The sequence below is a fragment of the Rutidosis leptorrhynchoides genome, chromosome 11 (genome assembly GCF_046630445.1).
Source record: "Rutidosis leptorrhynchoides isolate AG116_Rl617_1_P2 chromosome 11, CSIRO_AGI_Rlap_v1, whole genome shotgun sequence".
NCBI classification, from domain to species: Eukaryota; Viridiplantae; Streptophyta; class Magnoliopsida; order Asterales; family Asteraceae; genus Rutidosis; species Rutidosis leptorrhynchoides.
In genome coordinates this window covers 405839785-405860872 of record NC_092343.1, presented here as the reverse complement: position 1 = coordinate 405860872, position 21088 = coordinate 405839785, and the positions used below count along the sequence as shown (strand labels likewise).

Genomic DNA, 21088 nt, shown 5'->3' with positions numbered 1-21088 from the left:
GTTACACTTTGTCTTTGTTGATTACTTTTTATTTAGTGTTCAAGGTCTACAAAAATCGTGAGACTTCATTATTTTAATACTTTGTCTTTGTTGATTACTTTTTATTTAGTGTTCACAGGTCTTATAATTACATCAAACCTTTGTGCAGGCAGCTCATTTACTGATATAAAGAAACTTATTGTTGCAGACTATATGGGAGCATACAACATGTAGGTGGACTTAAAGACTATAGTGATGCCAACAGTAACCAAAAGCTTCAGCGGATTGTGGACATCGTTATCAAAAGCTTTAGCGGATTGTGAACATCGTTAACTTAAAATAAGTTACATATGGGACACTGCTGTTCAGGAGAGATTTGAAAGTCTAGGTGTTGCATTTTATCGAGGAGTCGATTGCTGTGTTTTAGTTTATGATGTAAATGAAATGCGATCTTTTGAGACTCTTGACACGTGGCATCCTGAATTTCTAAAACAGGTAAAAGCAACTCTCTTTTTCTGATTGTTTACCATTTAATTTTATTGATTACCTTGAAACTGAAAATACTGTGAAAAAAACATTTTGAAGATTTTCGGCATTCAGGTTGTAATATTAGATGACATTAAGGGCTTTCCCAAGTTTTGAATTGTTTACTGTAAAAATGCTTTTCAAATAACAATGTGGTAGTGGATAATTGCATACTCATCTTTTCTTTGATGACAGTAAACAAATTTATTGTAAGTGATCCAAATGCATAACAAACAGGACTAATAACAAATTCTACAGGGTGGCCGCACAGGATAGATAAGCAAATACTACTAGAAATTCATTGATTTGTTTATGTGTAAAAGTGTTGGCTGTAATTCTTTCTCACCACACCTTGCTATTTCGGCTTAAAATTTGTGTCATCTTACTATGTTTCATATTTGCTGTCTACGTGATTATAATTATATAAATTAAACTATACACACAAATTCAGACAATCCATGCTCTACCTTTTATTTTCATCTTTTTTTTTCTTCTTAATTTCATGTTGTGTTTTCAGGTTCTTCAATTTCATATAGTTTTTTGGAGAATTGATGCGTAATCGTCTACGCAATTTCTCTAATGTACTACTTATGTTGTTAGATTTGCTCGTTTTTGCTCTCGATCAAGGGTTTTATAGGGTTTTAAGTGCTGGATTCCTAACGGTATTACTTCAATCGTACTCATGCAGAAATCATATGGTAAGAATATCTTAACCGATTATTCATTTTGATTTTATGTGGCTACTAGTGTAGCTGATTTGAATTGTTTTTGTTTAAAGTTGGATTTTTATTTGATTTATGTATATCATAGAAAGGGTAATTTGAATTTAGTAGTTTAAGTTGGATTTTTATTTGATTTATGTATATCATAGAAAGGGTAATTTGAATTTAGTAGTTTAATTGACTTATATATAGAAGATATAACCTAATAATTGAATAATTGTTTGATCATATATAAATTAGATACAATATTACATACAATTTTATAATAATCAAATGATTATTCGATCACGTTTTCTCTGCTGTATGATTTCGTAAATTAAAATGATATTTTTAATAGATGTGAATTGAATTAAGACTTGGAAAGAAGTACGTATACAAGATCGTGATCAAATTACTTGTAACTATGAAAGGTCTTTTAATTTGTAATTTTTTAATTATGAGGTATATATATTGACTCTTTATCTGTGTGTGTTTGTGTGTAACAGCAGATAATGAACTTGTGATTCCTCTAGATATGAAGATATAGGGAAATGAAATAATAAGTTTGTTGTTGTTGTGTGTTGCAGCTTAATTAAGTTTTGGATCTGCTGTTAGGGTCTCCTTTTTTCTTTTTCTTTTTTTTTAATGAAAAAAGTAAAAATTGATTTTTTTGTTGACCATGGTTCTTTCTATGTTTAATTTTCAGGGAAAGAGGTTCTTTACCGTGGTAAATCAAAATACAAAAATCTTGAAGAGTCAAATCTCTTCTTGTCTCTTGGTCCTCAACTCGGCGTTTATTTCCCACCTTGCAAGAAGTCAAGAGCTCTGTTTCTCATCTGTGACAAATCGTTCAAAAAATCACAAACCACCATATTCATATTAAAAAATTACAAAACGTGTGAATGCATATTCGAGATTTTAAAACGTGTGACTATTGGCCAAGATAGAAGTGCATTAGCTTTTGTTTCAAAGCGTTTCCTTGTGCTTTCAAGCACCATCCGAAGGGACGAACAGAAAATGGCTCAAGATTTTGATAAAAGCGGCGGGTCCCTTTCAAGGTGTTTAAAAGGTAAAAAAGCTACCGACTTTAGACTTGCAGCTATCGGGGTTTCGTCAGGTACTCTTGGTGTAGGTGAACTCACAGTAATCGGAAACAACACTAGTTAAGTGACGGATTTCGGATTAAAAGCCATTGCCATTGGTTGCCCTGCGCTTACATCATTAACGATATGTAATTTATCATCTGTTACAGATGAAGGCCTTAATAAAATCGCTAACGAGTGTCAGTTATTGGAAAAACTTGAACTTTATCGATGCTCTACAATTTCTGACAAGTCTTTGATAGCGATAGCGAACAATTGTTCTAACTTGACATCATTATCGCTAAGTTCTTGTTCAAATATAGGGAACGAAGGTATTAAAGCAATTGGTCAAAAATGTGTTAACTTGAAAACGGTTTCAATAAAAAACTGACCGTTAATTGGAGATCAAGGGATTGTTACCTTAGTGTCATCATCGTCTTGTTCGTTGATGAAAATAAGACTCCGTGGTTTAAACATCAGCGATACATCATTAGCAGTTATCGGACACTACGGTATGTCGTTGACCGATCTCGGTTTATTCGATCTAAACAATGTAACCGAAAAGGGTTTTTGGGTTATGGGTTGTGGTCAAGATTTACAAAAGTTGAGGTTGATTATGATTGCATCATGTAGCGGTGTTACCGATCTCGGGCTTGAATCAATCGCCAAAGGTTGCCCGAATCTGAAGAAATTTTCAGTTTGCAAATCATCCTTTTTATCAGACGATGGTGTTGTATCGATCGCTAAAGATGCAAAATCGGTTGAGATCGTGATGCTAGAAGAATGCAATCGGGTTACACAGCTCGGGATCTTTGGATTACTTGTAAGTTGTGGTAATTTAAAGACTCTTTCTTTGAATAAATGTTTCGGGATTCAAGATTTGTCTATGATAATTCCTTCGGGTTTATCTTCTCGTGATACCTTAAAATCTTTATCCGTATGTAACTGCACAGGATTCGGGAACTTTAGTTTGGCGGTTTTGGGTCAACTTTGTCATCAGCTAAAAGATGTTATGTTAACCGGGCTACCGCAAATAACCGATAACGGGTTCATTTCGCTCATTAAGAACTGTGAGTCTGGGTTAGTTAACGTCGATCTTAGCGGTTGTGTGAATCTGATGGACATGATTGTTTCAGAGATTTCGATGGTTCATGGTGAGACACTTGAGGTGTTGAAACCTGATGGATGCAGATCAATCAGTGATGTCAGCACAGTCACCATTGCAGATCAATTAGTTTCTGGATGCCAGGTGTCAAACAAGAGCTTACCGTATTTGAAGAAGTTGGGTGAATCTCTTGTTGGTTTAAACATCATGAATTGTCGTGATGTCAGAGGTACTGAAGTTGGTCTTTTGGGATCGCAAATTTGGAATTGTGACATCCTCGTTCAAGCAGCAACATAATTCTAAAAACATCAAACCGTAATAAGGTAGTTGAGTTTTCTGTTCCAAAAAAACTAAAAAATCATGCAGGTTTTCACAGGTCCATATGATGGGGTCTGCTTGAAATCGTCTCCAAAATCTATTTTTTCCAAAGGATTTGGCTGATATCTCTCTTTTTTTACGGTTTTATCAAACTGTTGCAAGAATTTTGGCGTTTTACTTGATGTTTTCTATTCTTAGCCAAATCTTCTTGAGAATTCAGATGCTTGGTTATGGTTCTTGAAACTGTAATTAAGAGAATTGTAATCAAGAGAATAAACTATCTGTATTTCATTTCAATTGTCTCTTGATTCCATTTACAACCTGTTAGCTAGACGGGTATATATAGACCCAAGTAAATCTAACAACGATACATAATAAATTGCACCTAACTACATTAAATTGCACCTAACTACATTAAATACACTGCATGCGTCGACTACATTAAATGCATATATATCTTCTACGTATTCTAACACTCCCCCTCAAGCTGGAGCATAGATATTGATTATGCCCAGCTTGCTACAAAACCGACGGATACAATTTCCAGGTAATGCTTTGGTGAAGATATCGGCCAACTGTTCATTACTTTTGACGTGAGGTATTCTGATAATTCCTTCCAACTTTTCTCGAGTGAAATGACAGTCAACTTCTATATGTTTGGTTCTTTCATGAAAGACAGGGTTGTTTGCAATATGAATGGCTGCTTTGTTATCACACCACAAGTTCATTGGCTCGGATTGAGCAAAACCAATCTCGTCAAGAATATTACGAACCCATATAAGCTCGCAGGTAGTTTGTGCCATTGCTCGATACTCGGATTCCGCACTTGAACGAGATACTACCTTCTGTTTCTTACTTTTCCAAGATACAAGATTTCCTCCAACAAAGACACAATAACCTGTTGTAGACCGTTTAGTCGCGGGATCACCATTATAATCAGCATCAGAAAAACCTTCAATAGTGTGATGACCATGATTCTGGTACAGGATACCACGACCCGGAGTACCTTTCAAGTACTTCAAAATATGAGTGACGGCATCCCAATGTGAGGTTCTTGGAGATGATAGAAACTGACTAACAACACTCACTGGAAAGGCAATATCAGGACGGGTGAGAGTAAGATAATTCAACTTGCCGACGATTCTTCTATACTTTTCTGGATTGATGAGTAGTTCTCCATCATCAGTCTTCAACTTAAAATTCGGTATCATTGGTGTTTCACAAGGTTTTCCGCTAATCACACCGGAATCACTGAGTACATCTAAGCAATACTTTCTCTGAGATAAGAAAATGCCTTTTTTATTTCGAGAGACTTCAATACCAAGAAAATATTTCAAAGGGCCGAGATCCTTTGTTTGAAATTGAGTGCTTAAGAATGTTTTCAATCTGTTAATTCCTTCTTTATCACTCACGGTAATTATAATGTCATCTACATAGACAACAAGTAAAATGCACCCAGATCTTGATGAAGCGAAGAATACCGAGTGATCATATGCACTCCTTTTTAGACCGAAGTCCCTAACTACCGCATTGAACTTTGCAAACCAGGCACGAGGAGATTGCTTCAAACCATATATTGCTTTTCGTAATTTGCATACTTTACCAGACTCCCCCTGAGCAACAAACCCAGGTGGTTGCTCCATATAGACTTCTTCTTGCAAATTTCCATGTAAAAATGCATTCTTCACATCAAGTTGATGAAGTGTCCACTGATACGTAGCAGCTAAAGAGATGAATAATCTAACAGATGTGAGTTTAGCAACAGGAGAAAAGGTCTCAGAATAATCCACCCCATATGTTTGAGCATAACCCTTAGTAACTAACCGAGCTTTCAACCGTGCCAAAGAACCATCAGGATTAACCTTTATTGTGAAAACCCACTTACAACCAATTGCCTTTTTGGAAACAGGTAAGTCAACTAATGCCCAAGTGCCATTATGATCAAGTGCATTAATCTCCTCAATCATGGCGGCCCGCCATCCAGGATGAGTTAAAGCTTCACCAACAGTTTTTGAAATAGTGACAGAGTCTAAAGTGGCAACAAAAGCTCGAGAAGATACTGACAATTTATCATAAGAGACAAAGGAAGCAATAGGATAAGTGCATGTACGTTTACCTTTTCGAAGAGCAATGGGAATATCGGAATCAGAATCTGAAGATTGAGTGTCATGAATATTAGTGGAAACCTCATAGGTTGACTCACTGGGAGGATCTATCGACGACGATTGTGGTACAGGAGCGGGTTCTGATGTAGGACGGGAACGCCGACTGTATACATACTGAAAGTGATCAGTTTGTTCTAATGGTGTGGGTTCTGGTGTGGGATCTGGTGTAGGATCTGGTGTGGGATCTGGTGTGGGATCTGGTGTAGGATCAGTGTGTTCTAATGGTGTGGGTTCTGGTGTGGGATCTGGTGTGAGATCTGGTGTGGGATCTGGTGTGGGATCTGGTGTGGGAGCTGGTGTGGGAGCTGGTATGGGTACATATACCAATAAGTCATCACTATTTTCATGGTTGTGATAGGTGGACACTGGAAAGAAAGGTAACTTTTCTTGGAATGTGACATCGCGGGACACAATATAACGCTGGAGAGTTGGTGAAAAACATCTGTAACCTTTCTGAAGGCGAGAGTATCCAAGGAACACACATTTGATGGACTTAGGATCTAATTTAGAGCGGTGAGGCTGAGTGTCACGCACAAAGCAAGTACTACCAAAAATCTTTGGCTCAATCGGAAATAAAGATTTTGTGGGGAACAAAACTGAATATGGAATATCACCATTAAGGACAGCGGATGGCATTCGATTAATAAGGAAACATGCAGTTGATACAGCGTCAGCCCAAAATGGTTTTGGAACGTTCATTTGAAATAAGAGTGCTCGAGCTACTTCAAGAAGATGTCGATTCTTTCGTTCCGCAACCCCATTTTGGGCTGGTGTGTCAACACAAGATGACTCGTGAAGGATACCATTCTGAAGCATATATGAGGAAAATGATTCGGAAAGAAATTCTTTGGCATTATCACTTCTCAAAGTTTGAACCGGAACCTGAAATTGAGTTTTTACTTCAGTAACAAATGAGCAAAATTTAGTAAATACTATCAAATAAAGCCAAGTAACGCGAGAATAGTCATCGATAAAGGTAACAAAGTATTTAAAACCAGGTTTGGAAGTAACTGAACATGGACCCCAAACATCAGAGTGGACCAATTCAAATGGAGACGAGGCTCGTTTATTGACTCTGGGAGATAAGTGGATTCGATGGTGTTTGGCAAACTGACATGGTTCACAATACAGAGATGATAAATAAGAGAATTCAGGACATAATTTTTTCATACTCTGGAGAGAAGGATGTCCCAACCTACAATGCATCTCATAAGGGGATGATGACTTAGAGCATACCAAAGAACGTGGTATTTGTATTTCGGATTCAAGTATGTATAGGCCATCAGATACCCGCCCTTTACCAATAATCTGCTTTGTCGATAGATCCTGAAAGACACAAAAATCAGGATAGAGTAAAGCAACACAATTCAAGTCTCGAGTAATTTTGCTAACGGACAACAAATTAAATGAGAAGTTAGGTAGACTTAAAACCAAACCGATGACAATGAAATAGAAGGGGTGACGTTGACAGTACCAAAACCAAGGACAGGAGAGGTGGTGCCATTTGCAATTGTGACATGAGATGGTTGTGATTTAAAATCGGAGAATAGATGGTGATTACCTGTCATGTGATCTGAAGCACCAGAATCGATGACCCATTTAGAGGCGGATGATAAAAGGCATGTATTTGACTTACCTGATTCAGCAAAAGCGGCTATTGGTGTTTTGAGCTTCACGAACTCTTTTAATCGGACATATTCTTCATAATCTTCCGCAGAGATTGTGAACGTATAAGGCGAATAAATTTAATAATCAATAATTGAGAGAACCCAACGAACCAAGTAAGAATCATTAAGGGGTATTGAATCAAATCCGAAAATGTTTCAAAGTATAGGATGGATTTTCTGACCATTAACAAAATAACCCCAAATAAATATCTAGCTATAGAGATACGTAAACTGAACATTTTTTTTTTCTTCCTTCGAGAGACAAGATGTTATTTAAAAAATAATTAGAGACAATGATGTGTGATATATTTTATTTATATTTTATTTTATATATACCACTCGACAATGGAACAAATGATGTAAAGCAAAAGTGTAAAAGCCAAAGCAAGTTGGCAGATAAAGAACAAGTAAAATGGATAGTTATGCAGAAAAATATATTCCCTTCAAAAAGAGAATTGAGAAGACCAAGCAAATACTACCAGAATTTCAAAGTACAAAACACAATCCAATACTCACGGAGTATGGTCGGAGTGTTCACAGGAGTGACCGGAAAAGAAAACGACGGCGGGGAAAGGCTTCACGCGCCGTCACTCTCCGGCGCGTGGGACTCCGGCAACGGTGATTGGCGGCGCGTGGGGTATACACAGTGATCGTAAATGCTTGAAATTTTCAGGGTTTGCAATTAGGGACACTATGAATCGATTGGAAGGGGTGGTGAGACTAAAAAATGACTCGAAGTGGGTGATTTCAGATGGCAATGGCGGAACAGTACTTTTTTTTTTTTTCTTTTTTTTTTTTCGTAGTAAGGGTGGTCACGAAACAGAACAAGTTGATTTAGATGACTTGAAAGGACTCAACAATCACTCTCCGGGGTGATTTGAAATAGAAGCGGCGGTGGATGGTTGTACAACGATAAACTCAACTCTCAACTCTCAAATCTCACAGGTGAACCACTCTAACCTTGCTCTGATACCATGTAATTAAGAGAATTGTAATCAAGAGAATAAACTATCTGTATTTCATTTCAATTGTCTCTTGATTCCATTTACAACCTGTTAGCTAGACGGGTATATATAGACCCAAGTAAATCTAACAACGATACATAATAAATTGCACCTAACTACATTAAATTGCACCTAACTACATTAAATACACTGCATGCGTCGACTACATTAAATGCATATATATCTTCTACGTATTCTAACAAAAACAACCTTTCACAATGGTTCCTAGTCGCCGTCGTTTGTTTGTGAGTATTCGTCGTTTAATTTCGATACTTAATGTTTGTTTATGTGCCTAGTTACAAACGGTGATGGGTACAAGTAGTGGGGTTGCTTGGTTGTTTTATGGGATTTGGTCATGGTAGATAGATGGTGTTATTATGTCTGTCATGACAACCCTGGTGAGCGTTTTTTTTTTTTTTTCGGTTTTACCAATCCCTGGTTTTTGTTAGCTTCTCACGTGTTTGTATGCTGTTGATGTTTGTAACCTTTTGTGATGTGAACTTGTAATAAAATTAATATATGTTTTGTGGTAATGTTGTATGAACAATCTTTATTTAGTTTGTGATGTTCAGTCTAGTTGGTATCTGTTAGTTTTTACTTCAATCGTACTCATGCAGAAATCATATGGTAAGAATATCTTTACCGATTATTGATTTTGATTTTGAGTTGCTACTAGTGTAGCTGACTTGAATTGTTTCTGCTTAAAGTTGGATTTTTATTTGATTTATGTATATCATAGAAAGGGTAATTTGAAATTAGTAGTTTAATTGACTTATATATAGATAGATAGACGATATAACCTAATAATTGAATAATTGGTTGATCATATATAAATTAGATACAATACAATATTACATACAATCTTATAATAATCAAATGATTATTCGATTACGTTTTCTCTGCTGTATGATTTTGTAAATTGAAATGATATTTTTAAGAGATAGATGTGAATTAAAATTAAGACTTGGAAAGAAGTACGTATACAAGATCATGATCAAATTACTTGTAACTATGAAAGCTCTTTTAATTTGTAATTTTTTAATTATGAGGTATATTTATTATTGGCTCTTTATCTGTGTGCGTTTGTATGTAACAGCAGATTATGAACTTGTGATTCCTCTAGATATGAAGATATAGGGAAAGGAAATAATAAGTTTTTTGCAGCTTAATTAAGTTTTGGATCTGCTGTTAGGGTCTCCTTTTTTTTATGAAGAAGTCAAAATTGAATTTTTTGTTGACCATGGTTCTTTTTATGTTTTCGTTAGAATTCATACTTAAGTTTTCCCCCTAATTTTTTTAATCAGCTTCTGTCTTTTGCTGATTGTGGCATGCATTTGTTATTGTTTATGTGAAAAAGTTGATCTGAATTTGTGCTAACTGTCATCACTTTGGCTTTGTAGATCGTCTCATTTTAATAGCTTTATGTTGAATGGCTTAAAAAAGGCAATACAATTAGTTTGATGAGCTAGCTAGTTTAGCTGATATCGTATAGTCTTCATGATTTTAATTCACTTACCGACTTTCCCATTTCCTCGATGCTTCTTTGTATATATGCTCACCAACTGTTTGTAGATATGCTCAAATAAGTCAAATAGCCTTACATTCATCTGACAAATGCACAACAGCTCAATTATTACAATGCATTTAATGATGGTTACAAAGATTTTTATTTTGATTGTAGTTTTTTGTTTCCCTTTTAGATGTTACACATGTACTACCAGTGGTTATTATCAGCAATCTTCATTGAATAATGGTATGCAATTGAATACTTCATTATTTTAATACTTTGTTTGTTACATTTTTGTCTTTGTTGATTACTTTTTATTTAGTGTTCAAGGTCTACAAAAATTGTGAGACTTACGTGTTGTATCTGATCAACTCTCACCATCCTATGTTCCTATGAACAATGACAGTGGTTGACAATATTCTGAAGAGCTTTGGACCCTTCAGGATGATGGTATGCATTCTTTATTCATCATATGTTTACTATTGTTATTCAGCAAATGATCATGATAAAATCAAAAACAAGAATTCAATATTCACAGGTCTTATAATTACATCAAACCTTTGTGCAGGCAGCTCATTTACTGATATAAAGAAACTTATTGTTGCAGACTATATGGGAGCATACAACATGTAGGTGGACTCAAAGACTTAAAGTCTAGGTGTTGCATTTTATCGAGGAGTCGATTGCTGTGTTTTAGTTTATGATGTAAATGAAATGTGATCTTTTGAGACTCTTGACACGTGGCATCCTGAATTTCTAAAACAGGTAAAAGCAACTCTCTTTTCTGATTGTTTACCATTTAATTTTATTGATTACCTTGAAACTGAAAATACTGTGAAAAAAACATTTTGAAGATTTTCGGCATTCAGGTTGTAATATTAGATGACATTAAGTTGTTGACCCTGTTAGGCTCTCCTTTTTTCTTTTTCTTTTTTTATGAAAAAGTCAAAATTGATTTTTTTTTGTTGACCCTGGTTCTTTCTATGTTTAATTTTCAGGGAAAGAGGTTCTTTACCATGGTAAATCAAAATACAAAAATCTTGAAGAGTCAAATCTCTTCTTGTCTCTTGGTCCTCAACTCGACGTTTATTTCCCACCTTGCAAGAAGTTAAGAGCTCCGTTTCTCATATGTGACAAATTGTTCAAAATACCACAAACCACCATTAACGCGCTTCCCGATGAATGCATATTCGAGATTTTAAGACGTGTGACTAATGGTCAAAGTAGAAGTGCAGTAGCTTCTGTTTCAAAACGTTTCCTTATGCTTTCAAGCACCATCCGAAGGGACGAACAGAAAAACGCTAAAGATTTCGATTAAAACTGGTGGGTCCCTTTCAAGTTGTTTAAAAGGTAAAAAAGCTACCGACTTTAGACTTGCAGCTATCGGTGTTTCATCGGGTACTCGTGGTGGATTAGGTAACCTCACCGTACTCGGATTAAAAGCCATTGCTTTTGGTTGCCCTGCGCCGACATCATTAACGATATGGAATATTTCATCTGTTACAGATGAAGGAATTTAAAAAATTGCTAACGAGTGTCAGTTATTTGGAAAAACTTGAACTTTATCGATGCTTTACAATTTCTGAAAAGTCTTTGATAGCTATCGCGAACAATTTTCCTAACTTGACATCGTTATCGTTAAGTTCATGTTCAGATATCGGGAACGAAGGTCTTAAAGCAATTGGTCAAAAATGTTTTAACTTGAAATTGGTTTCGATAAAAAAACTGTCCCTTAGTTGGAGATCAAGGGATTGTTAGCTTAGTGTCGTCAGCATCTTGTTCGTTGATAAAAATAAGACTCCATGGTTTAAACATGGATTTATCGGACACTATGGTATGTCGTTGACCGATCTCGGTTTATTCGATCTAAACAATGTACCCGAAAAGGGTTTTTGGGTTATGGGCTGTGGTCAAGGTTTACAAAAGTTGAGGTCCATTAGTGGTGTTACCGATCTCGGGCTTGAATCAGTAGCTAAAGGTTGCCCGAATCTGAAGCAATTTTCAATCTGCAAATCACAATCTTTATCAGACAACAGTGTTGTGTCGATCGCGAAAGCCGCGCAGTTGGTTGAGATCGTTATGTTTGAAGAATGCAATCGGGTTACACAGCTCGGGATCTTTGGATTGCTTGTAAATTGTGGTAATTTAAAGACCCTTTCTTTGACTAGATGTTCCGGGATTCGGAATTTTCCTTATGATAATTCCTTCTGGTTTGGGTCGTTGTGAAACCCTGAAATCTTTATCCGTTTGTAACTGCCCGGTATTCGGGAACTTTAGTTTGGCGGTTTTGGGTCGACTTTGTCATCAGCTCAAAGATGTTATGTTAACCGGGCTACCGCAAATTACCGATAACAGGTTGATTTCATTAATCAAGAACTGTGAGTCTGGGTTAGTTAATTTCGATCTTAGCGGTTGTGTGAATTTAACGGACAAGATTGTTTCCGATATTTCGATGGCTCATGGTGGGACACTTGAGGTGTTGAAACTTGATGGTTGCAGATCAATCAGTGATGTCAGCACAGTCACCATTGTAGAAAACTGCTTATTCCTAAAAGAACTTAATATTTCGAAATCTTCAATTACTGATTTCTCAATGGCAGCTTTAGCTTGTGCAGAACAACTTAATTTTAAAGTTCTTTCGGTATCTGGTGCCTATACCATTTTTGAAGAAGTTGGGTGAATCCCTTGTAGGGTTAAACATTATGAATTGTCGTGATGTCAGCGGTACTGAAGTTGGGCTTTTGGGATCTCAAATTTGGAATTGCGACATTCTCGTTTAAGCAAACATAATTCCAAAGATCTAACCGTAATAAGGTAATTCTCGTGTCAGTGTTGGTAATCATGCAGGTATTTACAGGTCTGTGCGATGGGGTCTTCTTGAAATCATCTCCAAGTTCTATTTTTTCCAATGTATTTGGCTGATACTTTTTTTTTTTTTTTTTTTTTTTTTTTTTTTTTACGATTGTAACGAACTGTAAGAATTTTGGCTTTTACGTAAGGTCTTGTATTCTTGTCAGCCAAATCATCTTGAGAATCCAGATGCTTGGTTATGGTTCTTGAAGACAACCTTTCACAATGGTTTATAGTCGTCATCGTTCGTTTGTGAGTATTCGTCGTTTAATTTCGTTACTTAATGTTTGTTTCTGTGCCTAGTTACAAACCGTATTGCTTGGTGGTTTTATGGAATTTGGTAATGGTAGGTCTGTCATGACAACCCTGGTGAGGTAGTTAAGTTCTCGCTTGTTTTTATCTTTATGCTGTTGATGTTTGTAACCATTTGTAATCAAATTAATATATGTATTGTGGTAATGTTGTATGAACAATCTTTATTTAGTTTGTGTTGTTCAGTCTAGTTGGTATTTGTTAGTTTTTATTGCCATATAAAATAAGGGAAGGATATGTGTGGGAACATAATGCACAAATATTTTGTAGTTATTTATCAATTTTTACTGTATGTAACACAAACTCACCAGATTTACAAGAAGATGGACATCTAAAATCAACACTTGTTTAGTGATTTTTACAATTTTGTTTTCCATTACCTTTACATATCACATTATCACATATGGCAGAGAGTAAACGCAACGCTGTTCATAGAATTTACATAAATGATGGTATCTTCATAGAAATGATCAAAAACACCATGCAGCTACGTTTTCATTTTGTTTTGTTGTGGGTTGGATTTGATTACCAAAAGAGATGATCGAGGATGGTTAAGATGAAAATGACCTTTATAAACTGTTCCACATTATTAATGAAATCAAATTACAAAGTTCTTTAAATAATACACATATTCTTCTACACTTATAATAGTGACGCATTATTATGAATATGATGTTTTGATAACTAAAAAGGTTGGACAAATAACTTGGCTACACCTTTATTCAACCTCAGTGAACCTAAATCAAACAGTAGCATTATGCTATAATAATTCAGAGGACTTTTACTTAATTTGTGTCTTTACGCCAAGTTACTCCTACTATCAAGGAAAGTTTTCTTAACAAACTGCAGTCGATTAAAGGCATCGTTGATGTCCATCCGATCTCTTGGCGATTCCATTGAGCAATTAATCCCAATTTCATAAACTGCAGTCAGGCACTCCTTAATGGACTTATACGTTCTCAGTTGGATGAGATCAGTTATCTCCATCACTCGGTCAGGTATCGCCATCTTCACAAAACCATGAAGACTCAGACCATCACTGAACATTTCATGAGTAGGGTGCTTTCCTGTAAATGTCTCTAGTATAAGGATCCCGAAACTGTAGATATCACCGTATGTTGATGTTTGACTACCCATTCCATATTCTGTATTTATAAAGAACCACACTTGTAAAATATAAACCATCACAAGATAGCAAGGAAGGGTTGAAAATGGCTACAGATGTGGGCCGCATACATAGAGCATGGGGTTAGGGAAAATCTTATAACTATACTGTCTATACACACTTGTAAAATAAAACACACATGATTATTTTGGGAAAATAACCATCACCAAGGTGGCCTAGTTGTAACGTATAAAAAGGTCTCGGTTCCAACCTCACTATGTAAACATGTTGGGAGTGGCTACGGGCATTGGCGGAATATTGTGTAACTCAAAGGGGTATCCGCCCCACCTGGATTTAACGGGGAAAAATTTTTACACTAAAAAAAATTACCAAAAAAATAACATTTTTTTAGTGTTTATCCCTGCTGACAATGAAAAATTTATTAAAATTTTACACCCACCCCATCTGTATCCGGGTTCAAGTTTCGCCACTGGCTACGGGAAGGGCGAAAATAGTAAACAGAGCCGCTGTTAAAACGTATAATCAGAGTAAAAGGTTACCAGGTAACATAAATAGTCTAAAAAGAATAATCTTTTTTGTAGAATAAGTAACTGTGAACAAATTACCTGGAGCAGCATAACCAACTGTGCCTTTTACACTGAGCGAATTTATGTGGCTTGATGTAGAATCATGTGCGGTATACTGAAAAAATCTTGCTAAGCCGAAATCACCAAGATGAGCAACCAAATCGTTATCTAACAAAACGTTACTAGGTTTAATATCACAATGAACCAACGGTGATCCACACTGGCAATGAATATAAACTAGTGCGCTAGCCACATCGATCACAACGTTCAGCCTCTGAATGAAGTTTAAAGACCTTGTTTCCTCCTCGATATCTTGATTAACCGCCCGGTTATGATGTAACCAATCATCCAAACTGCCATTGACCATATAAGTGTAGATAAGAGCCTTGAAGTCATTTCCATTATAATCAACACCTGAACAAGAAGTTATGACTTTCACAAGATTTCGGTGTCGAATATTTCTCAAAGCTTCACATTCTGATACGAACGTCTTATCAGCACCACGAACTGCAAGTTTAAGTACCTTCACAGCAACAGTTTCCGGACCATTGTTTAGGTTCAAAATCGCCTTGTACACGAAACTGAACTTTCCATAACCGATCAAGTTTGCAGACGAAAATCCATCAGTTGCTTCGTGTAAGACTCTATAAGAAATTCGTGGGAAGTTTTCATTGTCCGAATTAGTCCCCGAGGAAACCTTCTTACTATATCTTCGTTTCCAAATTAAGTAAGAAACCAGAGCCACAACTAGCACGAAAATCACGCCAAGTACTGAAAAAATGATTATCATGGTTCGAGAAATTTTGTTTTTCTTGGATGAAATTGAACACTGGGGCAACTGAAATTCTGGAAATCCACCGCAAAGTTTAGCATTTCCATTAATGGAAACTTTGCTTACATTTCCAAAAGCTCCTTTATCCGGCAACTTTCCCTCGAAACCATTGAAAGACAAGTTCAAACCGTTGAAGGACACAAAATCTCCTAAGAACTCAGGGATAGTTCCGGTTAAGTTGTTTCTTGAAAGATCAAGAACTTCTAACCCTCTCAACGAGCTAAATGTGGATGGAATTTCACCTTCAAAGACGTTCCCCGAAATGGATAGTACAACCAAACTCGTGCAAGCTCCAAGACTAGATGGAATCGACCCTGACATCATGTTATTCGAAATGTTAAGATAAACCAAATTCCGCAACTTTTCTACTTCGGAAGGAAGAGGACCAACAAAATGATTGTCAGAAAGGTCTAAGCCTGCTGTTAAGGAAGAAAGTCCAATAATTTCCTCAGGTATGAACCCACTGAGATTATTTCTCTGAAGAGACAACTTCTGCAAGCCTTTACAGTTGGATAAACTTGATGGTACCGGTCCCACGAGATTATTAGTATACAACCAGAGGCTGCTTAGTCGGGTAAGATTTCCTAATGACGAGGGTATAGAGCCTGATAATAAGTTTCGTGAAAGAGACATTGCACCGACGTTTACCAGATTCCCAATTGAATCCGGAATTGTACCAGTGAATAGGTTTGAGGATAGAGTCAATCTAGTTATCTTAACTAGTTGTCCAATCTCATAAGGGATACTCCCAGAAATCAAACTTCCTCCTATTATGAGCTCCCTAAGTTGAGTGAAGTTAAACATCGATTTTGGCAAAACTCCTCCGAGATTATTATAACCGAAACCTAAAACTCTTAAGTTAGTACAGTTAGCCAAAGAGGATATAAAGTTCAAGTCACCGAATTTCCCATTTCCAAGATGATTACTATTAACTCCAAACCACGTCAATCTTGTTTGCCGATCGAAACTTGGTACGCTTCCAGTAAACCCATTTACGTTGAGTGCTAGATGTTCAAGATTCGAGACATTAGATAACGAAACTGGAATATGTCCAGTGAACTTATTTATTGCAAGGTTTAAGCGTACGAGTCTGGGAAATCTTTGTGCAATGTCTTGAGGCAAATTCCCGCCGATTTGATTGTTGGGCATATCTACCTCCTTCAAGGATGAAATATTGAAAAACGATGGAGGTAAAACGCCAGAAAGATTATTAATTCCGAAAGCGAAACCCCACAAATTAGACAACTGGCCTAGAGTATCTGGAATACTTCCATAAAAATTATTCCCTGGGGCAGATATAAGCTCAAGGGAAGTAAAGTTTCCAATAAACTTGGGTATTTCTCCTGTTAGATTATTCAAGGCGAGATTAATGTATTGAAGCCTACTCAACGATTCAAATTCATTAGGAAAAGTACCTACGAAATCGTTCCCACCAAGATGAAGTACTTCAAGATTTAGACACTGAGATATATTCGAAGGAATTTCACCTGATAAAAGATTCTTCGCAATATCCAGCGTTCTTAATCTCGATAACTTTCCAACTTCTTGTGGGACCTTGCCTGTAAAACTATTGTCGCTTAGCCCAAGCTCTCTAAGAAACGACAGGTTACCAACTGCAGGTGATATTGTACCCGAAAATCCACCTGACGATAAATTGAGTGTGACAACTCGAGTGTGCCTTGTACCACATACAACACCTGTCCAGTTGCAGAAATGGGCCGAATCGTTCCATGTAGGCATGATTTGATACGGGTCTGATTTTATATGTGATTTGACCGAAAACAAGGCCAAACGATCCGTCTCACTTGTAGCATCCACGGAAGAAACTGAGGGGAGAAAACAAACCAAAATGAAACTAGAAAAGACGACATATTTATGATGTCGTAGTGAACAGAGTTTTTTCATTGATGCAATCTTCTGAAAGAAAGAATCTTGCTTTCGTATATTCAAGAATTGTTTGGAGTGTGACAAGGAAATGTTGTAAGGTGAGGAATACAATAAACAGGTTTAGTTTAGTAGATCTGTTGGGAATCTGTAATTTATTTAGTTAGTGGATTTATAAGACAAAATATCTATAAGGTGTGAATCTGTAATGTAACTTTATACTCCGTGATCCATAAAGTTTTGTCCAAATTCTTTTGTTTTATATAAACTAATAATTAATTAATTATTATTACTAATTGTTAATGTTAATTATTATTAGTTAATTAATTAATGAGTTTTTTCTATTTGTATCCTAAGGACTAACTTTAAGGATTTGATTATGCAAAATTTGGTAGTACATAAAGTTGGTTTTGAGAAGTTATTTGTAGGGGATGGATAGTTATTATGAATGTACATGCATATCTAAATTTGTTAAGGATAACAGCTATTTTTAGATTTTTCCTTAATTAATTAATTCTGTTATATTTCCGTATACCTTCATGAATCATGACGAAGGCTGAAGTAATAATGCACTAAAAAGAACACAGTTAAATTTGAACGCTAACATGTAGGACTCGAATTCAACTGCATGGCCTTTTATGTTTACATTCCACGTGTTTTGTGCGGAGTAATATTTAATGAATTTTTTTGTTGTATATGTTTATTCAAAAGTCTTTTGTTCACCCAGTGGGCTACAAGTAAAGAGATTACAAGAATCAATATATCAATATAATCAATCTATAAAGTTAAAGTGTGATATATAATTATAAATTATGTATGAAGTTAAAGTGTGAAGATGAAAATTTTTAAAGTTAAAGTGTGATAACAAAATTTTAGTTGGGTACACCTATAAAAGTAAACTGAAGAATTTACGCATCAACCTATTAGATAATTTTATTGTTTAGTATGTTGTTGCAAGTGGCAATATTATTTTTTTTTATATAAAAAGAAATGAAAAATACTTTTAGCGCTAGATTCAATAGAGTTATTGCTTTCATTTACCACTCATATTTTGATATGCGGTAGATTGTTACAAACTCCTCCACTTAAATTCCGGACATTTTTATTAGGCCGACACATAATCTCAAGATCACTCGTGTTCATAGTCAATGTAAGATTGCCTAAATTCATCGTCTTCAATGAGGTTTCAACTAAAAACCATGGAGGCATATACTCCCTCCGTCCCAATTAGATAATCCATGTTTTTTTTTTTTATCTGTCTCAAATTAATAGTCCATTTCCATAAATAGATATGAATAATTGGTTAAAGTACTTTTATACCTTGCTTATTTAAGTAAGAAAAAATGTAGGTAAAAAGTAAGGGGTAAAACTGAAAAGTAGACAAGAAAGTACATGTGTCAGTCACTTTTTACTTTTTCTTAAACTGTGTGTTTTTTGTCTGTGGATTATTAAATTGGGACGGAAGGAGTATTATTTAGCAATTACTTTAAGCTTATAAGACCATTGCCAACAATGCTCGTGATAGGCTTGTGATAGCCTTGTCCTCGAGGACATCAATGGCATATATTGGTGTTTTTCTTTAAAGGCAAACTTACACGCACCTAACACTAACACGAATATATACACCACGAAATGTCCTAAACAGGACCTGAACTCTCAACCTCCAGGTTGGAAGAGTGACCTCGATACTGCTGGACCATTGGCCCTTTGGTGGCATATATTGGTGTGCCCTCAGCGTTGTACTCATAGCCTCGCCATGGAACTTTTCTTTAGATAACATAATGCATAACGAAGCTAAATTCATTTTTAGGTTGTACTTATTTGTATTTTTAGCTTAAACACTTGTACACAGTGGCGGTACTTAGTGGAACCCAAAGGGGGTATCCGCCCCACCTGGATTTTACGGAACAAAAAATTTTACACTAAAATTTTTTTTTTTTTACAAAAAAATAAGGTTTTTTTTTAGTGTTTATCCCTGCTGACAATGAAAAATTTATTAAATTTTTAGACCGCCCCGTCTGTATCCGAATTCAAGTTCCGCCACTGCTTGTACATTGGTTTATTTAATTAATTTGATGGGGTCATGTGATGGTGAGAAAGTATGTCACCGTTGGCAGTGGCATGGAGAGGAAATGAGAAAAAAAAAATGCTAATGAGGCACTAATGTAGCGGTGTGTGATGGTGAAGAAGGATGTCGTTGTTGTGAGTGGTCTAAGGGACTCACAATATCATTTAATATTTGATGATGAGTCGGGTTGTTACACTATATTATGCAGAATTCTACCTTCATAAAGTAATATTTCCACATTCCATTTTACTCCTTCCATCATATTTTAATTTAATGAAAGTTCCCAAAATACCCTTATTTGTAACTAGTGTCTACTTAAATAATTTTTAATTTATTCATCGTAAGTTGTGTTGAATACTTTTTCTTTCACTTCGAGTCTATCAACTCTCTTCCCATCCTCTATTTTTTATTTTTTATTTTTTTTTTATTTTTTTTTATTTTTTATTTTTTTTTAACAGCAAGATCTTCTCATCCTCTATTGACCCAGGCATATATATAATTTTTTTTTTATCATATTTATGCTTGAATCATTTCATCAGTATTTGGTGGAAGTAGTTCTTTTACATTACGGAGTATTTTCTTGTTCGTAATTCGTACAGGATCCACCATCTCTTCTATTTATTTATGTGTGTTCACATCTTGTTTAAAAGTTTTTTAATTTTGTTTTTTTTATTTGCACTTGATTTTTTAGGGGTAGTGGTTTATCCATCTGTTTCAAATTTTGTTCGCAAGTTCTCTAAGGGGTGGTCTTGAACGGCGTAGTACAACAGCTACATGTGTATGCAAGCATGTAGCTCTTGATCTACACACTCTTCATTTCATCTTGATCATGATATTAATATATTTAATAATATAATGTAATACGGAGTATATGTTCGGTTGCCTTTTAGAAAAAGAAAGAAAGAAAAGAAAAAAGAAGATGAATGTGAGAAAGAAGATGAATGTGAAGTAAAAGACAACGAAGAGAGATGAAAGTGATAAAAACGTGTAAAGAGAGGTGTAATCGAGGGTGTGGTTGAATATGTAATGTGAATATATCAATATTAAACATTTAGTTTATATGGGTATTTAGGAAATTCATTGAAAGTAGGGTGAAAGAAGTAAAATGGGTAGTCGATATATCACCTCCCTAACGTAATACACAATTCAAGGTCTTTTGATATTGGTAGAACTGAGAGGGACTGTTTGCGAGGGTCAAAGTTATTTAAATCATAAAGCTTATTTGATTTAAAAAAAAAAAAAAAAAACATTGTTAATACATAAATCGTGAAATTCTCGTTAATACAGTTTGGGTTGCTTGGTTTGATGATTGGACCGGTTCAATTCAAGACTAAGAAAAATTATACGGCATCATGGCCGCTACTTTATGGACTTTATGGAATTATCGCAGCAGCATC

At 35.6% G+C, this 21088-nt stretch overlaps 2 protein-coding genes and 2 pseudogenes across 2 annotated transcripts; 2 read left to right on the top strand and 2 right to left on the bottom strand.

Moving 5' to 3' along the window:
• Positions 1–443: 443 nt before the first annotated feature.
• Positions 444–3941, top strand: LOC139877914 (EIN3-binding F-box protein 1-like; annotated as a pseudogene).
• A 251-nt stretch (positions 3942–4192) lies between these two features.
• LOC139876167 (uncharacterized mitochondrial protein AtMg00810-like) lies at positions 4193–5353 on the bottom strand. The gene has a single exon (XM_071863468.1). It carries the CDS (start codon positions 5351–5353, stop codon positions 4193–4195), a length of 1161 nt encoding a protein of 386 aa, XP_071719569.1.
• Positions 5354–9146: 3793 nt separating this feature from the next.
• Positions 9147–12941, top strand: LOC139877682 (EIN3-binding F-box protein 1-like; annotated as a pseudogene).
• A 1072-nt stretch (positions 12942–14013) lies between these two features.
• On the bottom strand, positions 14014–17644 carry LOC139876166 (uncharacterized). The gene is made up of 2 exons (XM_071863467.1): positions 14947–17644; positions 14014–14360 (listed from the first exon to the last, which is right to left on the bottom strand). The coding sequence occupies exons 1-2, from the start codon at positions 17642–17644 to the stop codon at positions 14014–14016; spliced, it is 3045 nt and encodes a 1014-aa protein (XP_071719568.1).
• Between the last annotated feature and the right edge of the window lie 3444 nt (positions 17645–21088).

Excerpts from the sequence above, each read along its gene's own strand:
- LOC139876166 (XM_071863467.1), bottom strand. The coding sequence starts at position 17,644 with ATGAAAAAACTCTGTTCACTACGACATCATAAATATGTCGTCTTTTCT. Across the intron at positions 14,361-14,946 it reads AGTTGGTTATGCTGCTCCAG|AATATGGAATGGGTAGTCAA; the intron begins GTAATTTGTTCA and ends TTATAAATACAG.
- LOC139876167 (XM_071863468.1), bottom strand. The coding sequence starts at position 5,353 with ATGGAGCAACCACCTGGGTTTGTTGCTCAGGGGGAGTCTGGTAAAGTA.